The sequence below is a fragment of the Coffea eugenioides genome, chromosome 3 (genome assembly GCF_003713205.1).
Source record: "Coffea eugenioides isolate CCC68of chromosome 3, Ceug_1.0, whole genome shotgun sequence".
Classification (NCBI taxonomy): Eukaryota; Viridiplantae; Streptophyta; class Magnoliopsida; order Gentianales; family Rubiaceae; genus Coffea; species Coffea eugenioides.
Window position 1 is genome coordinate 34,448,673 of NC_040037.1, and position 7,691 is coordinate 34,456,363.

General features: G+C 33.5%; 1 protein-coding gene across 1 annotated transcript; it reads left to right on the forward strand.

Moving 5' to 3' along the window:
* The first annotated feature begins 372 nt into the window (after nucleotides 1–372).
* Nucleotides 373–711, forward strand: LOC113766468 (phosphopantothenoylcysteine decarboxylase subunit VHS3-like). The gene has a single exon (XM_027310658.1). The coding sequence runs from the start codon at nucleotides 373–375 to the stop codon at nucleotides 709–711; it is 339 nt and encodes a 112-aa protein (XP_027166459.1).
* The last annotated feature ends 6,980 nt before the right edge of the window (nucleotides 712–7,691 follow it).

Consider the following 7,691-nt stretch of genomic DNA (forward strand, 5'->3'; position numbering starts at 1 on the left):
AGTTCTATTGGATATTATAGTTTTGCTGAAGAGTTGAGCAAATTGTATAAAGGAAGCCAACCAATAAGTGCCATAGCACATGTCTTGTGGCCTTGTCTTGGATATGAAACACACTGCATGACAGATGGTGGGAGGGAGTTGGATCCAAATTTTTCGACAAGTTTGAGATGTATTGTGGTCCAAATTCAACATATCCCTGACAATAACATGTTTCCTGTCCATTTTCTGGTAGTCGATGAAGTGGTTACTGAATATAAGATCTATCGGAGGTTCATTACATATTTCAAAACATTTGTTGTAATAGTTCATATGCTATAGTCAAGTTGGGAATGAATTGAGCCACTTGATCCAAGCCAAGTGACTGATGGAAGTATGGTTGGATTGTGTTTTATAAACTTTTTTAATGTTCATGGTGATAATTTGGATATTTCAAATATTCTTTCTGTGGGATCTTGGGATGTATCTGAAGATGAAAATTGGGATAATGAGGAAGAGAAAAATGATCATCATGATGATGATAGAGATGATGCTGAGATGGAGGATGATAATGATAAGGAAGAAAGAATTCAGGAGGAGGATGAGAACCGTGATGAATATGATAATGATGGTGACGATGATGATGATGACAATGCAAAAGATTTTCTGCACATTATTATCATCATCGTCGTCACCATTAGGGGAAAGAAAACATTAGGGACATCCATGTTTTAACATTTACCTATGCAAATGTAGATATGAATAGTATCCATAACTCTATTTTAGTCATAGTTGGTTGAGTTTTCTATATTAGTCATAGTGTGTTATGTTGATTTTTAGTATAATTGTCTTTCTTCTCTGCTGGATGTTATGGTTTCCATATCCTACAACATTTTATTCAGAAAGTGATATAACAGTCAAATTCTTGTCTATTGAAGTTCTTATTTACATAGACTAAATTTGGTCTGACCTCTTTGCTAACTTGGTTCCTGTTTCTAACGAGATAAAAATTGAAGAAGATCTTAAAAAAAAAATTTCTTATCCTTTTGAACTCCCATCTTATCATCCAAAGAGTATAGCATCTTGGATTGAACAGTCAAGAAAGTGAGTCTGCAACACCTCTCCCTCATTACTTCCAAAAACAGCCTTTTGTTTCTTCCCACCTTTCATTTTCTATTTTACCTCCAGTGAAGTCTACATTAATTTTGATTTATTAAGATCATTATGTTGATATTAGCCTACAAAATTGCCATGCACAGAGTTCCATGAAAAGAAACTGCAAAAAATGCAGTATCATTTGGTGATTCTACTTGACTAATAACTTGCTAGTACTTATCTAGTATGCTCAGGTCATCAGTCATTTTCTATGTCCTTTTAGGGTTTTAATAATTGTGTTATCATTTATGCAGGAGAAGTTTGATTGTAGACAAGTATAATTTAAACAAGTCAACTAAAGATGCATATAGATCCAACATTTCATTTATAATTCATATTTTATGAAGGACAAATTTAATGTTCATTGGTTGGATTTACAGGTCTCTGATCTTCATATTTCTACTCTAATGTATCATTTTGTACTTTTGATATGTGGCCACAACCCCTTACTTTTAATGCTTAAGCATATGCATAGTTTCCTGATATATCAGATGTTAGTTGGACTGAAGATATATAATTCTACTAACATTTGAGTCCTAAACTCATTCTGACTTAACCTATTAACTCAAGCATTGGATTTAGATTTGATTAGTTATAACTCTCTTCCTGGTAAATTATCTTTTAGAGGTTGTCACTTTTAAAGCTAAGTCAAGCATGGACAGATTGTCACTAAAATGTTAAGTCATTTTTAAATTGTCTTTTAGAGGTTGTCAACCTATCCTAAGATAAATTTAAACCAATATTCAAGAATGTCCTCTTAAGAAACTTAGTTATGGAGGAAGATTGCAATTGATCAAATCTGTGCTACCTGGAAACTCACATGAACTGCTCCAACATCTTTATCCTACTTGAGAAACTTATCCAAAAGATTGAGAGATCACTAAATTGATTTTTGTCAGTAGAAGAGATCAGACCACATTTTTCTGCTAAAGTTTGTTGGAAGCCATTTGATAAGAGAAGGCTGGGGCTTCTTGATTTAGAGATTTGGAATCAATTATTCATCTTCAAACGCATGTGGAACCTTTGCACAAAAAGGGTATGCTTTGGATTAGGTTGATACATTTAGCATTGCTCAAAGGAAGGTGCTTTTGGGCTGTAAATATTTCTGCAAACTATTTTTGGGCTCAGAGGCAACTTTTGCAATTAAAATCACTATCTTTAACTCATATAGAAGCTAAGGTGGGGAATGGATCTGATATTTTTTGTGGCATGATAACTAGCACCCTTGTGGTCCTCTTTTGAACTATTTTTCTATCAGAGTTGTGAGTCACATGAGTGATTGTAAGCAGGCTAAGGTGGCTAACCTTATTTTTTTATAGTTTATGACACTGGCCAGTAGGTAGGAGATGCATTGCCGAGGTTAATCAAATTATTTTTGCTATAGATTTCTTGCCTAATGTTGCTATCTCTGATTCAGTCTGATTGTTGAAGTCAAAATCTAATATGTTTTCAACCAATTCTACTGTTAATGTCCCCAGAGGGACAAAACATTCTTGTCACGGGATGCTTGTTTTTCTACAAGCCAACACTCTGCGTGGCACTAGCATACGTTCCAGTTTTAAACTATGAATGCTTGGCTACTTCAACCTTAACACAAAATGCGCGAAAGTAATGCGGAAGCGCACGAGCAGTAGGCAAGGAGAGAAGTATGTGTGGCAAAGGAAAACTTATATTATACAAAACTTTTTGCACAAGGTTGCCAAAGGTTACTACAAATGAAAGGGCTTGGCCTATTTATAGGCAAGCCAAGAAGCTAACACACAACTCTAGAGTTTTCTACAAAGTGTACACCTAAGCATTCTCTAAAATTCTCTACACAAGTTGATATGTATACTTGGACCCTAGAAACTTCTACACAAGTCTATTTTATCCACGAAGTCTTAAACTTATGTACAAGACTCTTGAATACCCTAGAAGGTTCCACAAGCTTCTAGCATGTGCTACACAATTCTAACAACTTATGGCACATCCCTCATAGGTTCACTGGTGCAAGCTTGTTTTAGTTCGAGGGTTTTGTTCCACTTTTTTCTTTCATTTTGTGGCTTGTATGTCATATTAGACTACTGCTAATCATCTCAATAGATGAAATGTTCTTAATAAAGATCCTATGTTTGTGCTATGTGGTTTGATGGATGAATCGCATAATCATCTCTATTATGAATGCCCTCTTTCTGTAGCTATCTGGAGTAAGATTATCCGTTTGACTGAGGAGCTGGATTGGCTTTGTCATCATGTAATGCAAAATTCATTTAGTGAAAATGTTAAGAGAGTTGCACTTGATGTTAAGGTATGTCATATTTGGAGGATGCACAACAAAGTGAGTTTCAAGGGAGTTCATGTGCTGGTTTGAAGAATAGTGGAGAAGTTTATAGCAGAATTGCAGTATGGACTACGACTCCCAAGAACAAAGAAAATTGGTCATTGGCTCTTGAATGGGGACTTCTCCAGTCGATTCCTGTGTGAGTGTGCACTATACATGATTTATTGTAAGATATTCATTTGTGCCTTATAGGTAGTCTTATTAGGTTGTTATATTCCCTTTCTTTCCATTTCATCCAATTTAATTAAAAAAATAAAGTCAATCAGATTTTGAAGTTAGAATTAAAGTACTAGACAGACTCTGAATTATCGCCTCCACTTGTACAATCCTTCTCCTTCTTTTAGGCCATTTCCAATCTTTGTGTTTTGGTATTCATATCCTGGAGCTTTCCAATAATAACATGACTGAAAAGACACTTGATTTCAGACAAACCAATAGTAAGCTTAGATGGATATAACTGCAATCCAACAGACTCGAGAAATCTTTGGCATCACTTCAGCCCCATATTCAGATACTTGGTCTCTCAAAAATTCTTCTTACAGAAAAATTTCACTAGATGATGATAGTGAAACAGCAAACATAAAGACATCTTATCTCCAACTTAGTGATAATCTTTTGATAGGTAGTATCCCCAAAGACTTTTGCAATGTTGGAGACATTAGTGGAATTGGATTTGTCTGACAACCTGTTGTCAAGAAAACTTCCTCCATGTTTGGGGGAACATGAGAGATTTAACCTTTGCTAAAATTGGCAAATAGCAGGCTATGTGGTGAAATTCCAGGTTCATTGGGTAAACTGGAGAGTCCTAACTATTGCTTTTGAATGGAAACAAGTTCATTGGGAAGCTTCCATCATCACTGCAGAATTTGACGGGTTTACAAATTCTCAATCTTTATGAAAATGACCCGAATGATATTATACCAGATGGATCAGGGAAAAGCTATCAGTTCTAATGTTTTTGAAGCTTCAGGCAAATAATTTCCAGGGAGGCATTTTTCATAAACTCTATCAACCTTCAATTCTCAAGCCTTCAAGTGCTAAATCTAGCAAAGAATAATTTAACTGTAATTATTCAATTGTGTTATAACAATTTCAGCATGATTGGTACATGATTTCCACACAGCATTTTTGTACTCTAGTTTTTCAACTAGCACGCTTGTAAACTTGATGAGGAAATGAACTTAAATTCACACAAAAAAATCTGATATATGTCAAGTCCATGAGTCTTTTTGAAAATAGCTTAGTTGGAGAAATCGCTGAAGAGATCATGGATATTGTTGAGTCATAGAGTTGGATTTCGCGAGGAACTATAAGCGAAAGGATTCCCAAAAGATTGGCAATCTGAAGAAACTCGGTATCTCAACTTACTCCTGAATGAACTTTTTGGTGCAATTTATCAAAGCTTGTCATGTACAAAGACATTGAGCTACCTGAATTTGTCCTACAATGATCTATGAGAGGGTGAATACCATCAGGAAATGAACTTCAAATTTCAACTAATCCATCTATATATGAAAGGTATACTGGAATCTACAACAAGCCACTTACAAACAGCTGCCTGGAAGATGAATTGCCAAAAGGAAATAGAAAAGATTGCAAGCGCGAAACTACTGGTGAAGAGGCCGATTTAGCATTTTTTTTTTTGCCGGCTTAGGACCTGCAGGCTTTGTTGTTGGCCTCTTGGGAATTTTTGGTAGCCTTCTTTTCAAGAAGTTATGGCTGCCAATCTTAACTTTATGAGAAGATAAAGAGCCTTTACATTCTTGATGTCATTGCATACTGATTTTGGTCTATTTTTGCTAAATCACCTAAACTTTATGAGGCAGCCAATCTTAACTTTCCTTTTTTTCTTTCCCTCCAAGTGCTTCAATACTAAGTAGAGACTATTGCTATAATTTTAGATAATACAAAAAAAAAAAGAAAATCTAGAGTGTTTGAATAGTCTCTCCAAAGCACAATTGAATACAAGCTATTAAAAAGAACAATGTCTATGGTAACTCTAAACGTGTTGGATATAACTGTCTATTTGCATGACAATCGCTCAATCCGTGATTAGCAAAGCCAAAAAGTCTTGTGCAGCATTGTTTCCATACTCCAAATTCGGGCTTTTTCTCAATTTTCCCCCTCTTGTTAACAATATATTACCACAAAAAAAAGAGATGCAAAAACAAAGCCGAAAATTAGTTTGGGTTTGAGACAAGCGAAGTTGGAGTTAGTGCTGAATTGCTGATTATTGAGAGAGGAGAAAGAATAGAGACCAAAACTTAGGGACCGTGTAAAGATTTTTTCTTATTTTTTAGGCAATTTATCTAACAAGTTAGAGATGCTTTCTCGTTTAACTGAATTGCTTTAATGCTTTACTCCCTACCTCTTTACTAAATTTTAGAATTGTGCATTCAACCTATTTTGTAACCCTTTTCCGTTTATCTAAAACCTTGTTTCATGAGTTGAAAATTTGAAGTTATTTCATATGTGTGTATCTTTCAAAATTGCATGATAGGTGATGCGATTATCATTCATAACAAAAAAAAATAACTATTTTTAACAAGCAAAAGAAAAAAGTTTGTCTCTTTGTTTACAAATATTTTTCTACTGAAAAAATGAAGTATGCCCTAACGAATATGCTTGCACAGTATGTTTGGTATATTTCATCTTGCATCATTAGCATAAATAAGTTGCTTGGTAGATACTATCGTATAGGTGTAAATTTCATCCTTTTTGTACAAGATTTTTACCAAAAATTAAAAAAAAAGAAAAAAGAAATGATTTTCACTATAGTTTTTTCTGAATTTTGTATTTTGGTCTAAGGAAATTATGGATTCCCAACTTGGGTAAAGTTCCTCTTTTGTAAATTTGCTAAAATCCTTCTAATTTTTAGGTATTTACTTGTAAGGGATAGATTGATAAAGCCCCAGGGAATATCATAATTCAAAAAGGGAATTTTATAAACCACGCCTTTGGTATTTTTTCTTTTTTGTTGGGGAGGGGTGGTAGGGATATTCTTTTGAAATAAGGTCCACTTCTATAAATCCCAGATATTGGTTGGTCGAATGGTTTTTAGCGTAAATCAAATTAAAAATATTTAAATCAATTTATAGTAATCATAACTCAAATCAAGTTATACTTTGGTGTGGAACAGACATCACTTGTACAATGCAACATGAAGAAACCCTAATAATAATAATAATAATTATTATCATTATTATTATCATTATTACCATTATTATTATTATTATTATTATTATCATTATCATTATCATTATCAGTATTATCATTATCATTATCATTATCATTATTATTATTATTATCATTATTATCATTATTATCATCATTATTATCATGATTATGATTATGATTATTATTATTGTTATTATTATTATTTTATCACTAGTTGATGACTGTCAAACCTAAATGTAAACAAAACTAAGATCCTGTTTGATAATTAAATTCAACACTTAATTTTGATGGGTTTAGATCTTAAATATTCAGATGTGTTTGATACCAAAAAATAGAATATTTAAATTAATTAAGTAGCATTGAATTTTCTAAACAAAACTTGCTCCCAAAAACAAGTGATAAATCATTCACTTATCACTTAATATGATATACATTTAGATATACCAAATTTAGTACTTAACAATTCAATAACATAACGGATTCAAATTTTAAATTTCTTTTTTTTTCGAAAACGATAGAAATTTTTATTGATAAGCCAAAACCGTATAGTATTTGAGCAACGGCTCAAGCATCTTTACAAAAGTATACCTTGATATTTAAGAGAAGACATAAATTCTCTCCTCATCTATTGGTATGCCTACTGCATTTCCACTAATACTAATATATAAATCCATATTAACGATATTTGCTACACAAAAGGAGCACAATTGAAATGAACTACCTAGGCTATTAATGTCTTCCACTAGTGTCAACATTCTAATGTCTTTTGCTGCCCCTACTTTAATCATTGAGATTAACTATTTGTTACTCGAGCTAACTTTGATTTTTTGCCACTGCTGTTCTTTTGCCTTGATTAGTGCTAACCTTATTGCTTCAACTTCATCTTGTATCTTCTGACTCGAGTTCAAGTCCACTAGTACCCATTCTGCCAATGTTTGAGATCCATTTTTGGTAGCTACTACTCCGATTCCCAGCTTACTTGTAGTTGTATTCTCTATAGTCGCTACCCGAATCTCAATGGCATGTTGTTCCAGGTCTTCACTCTCTAATCTTCTTCCTGCTT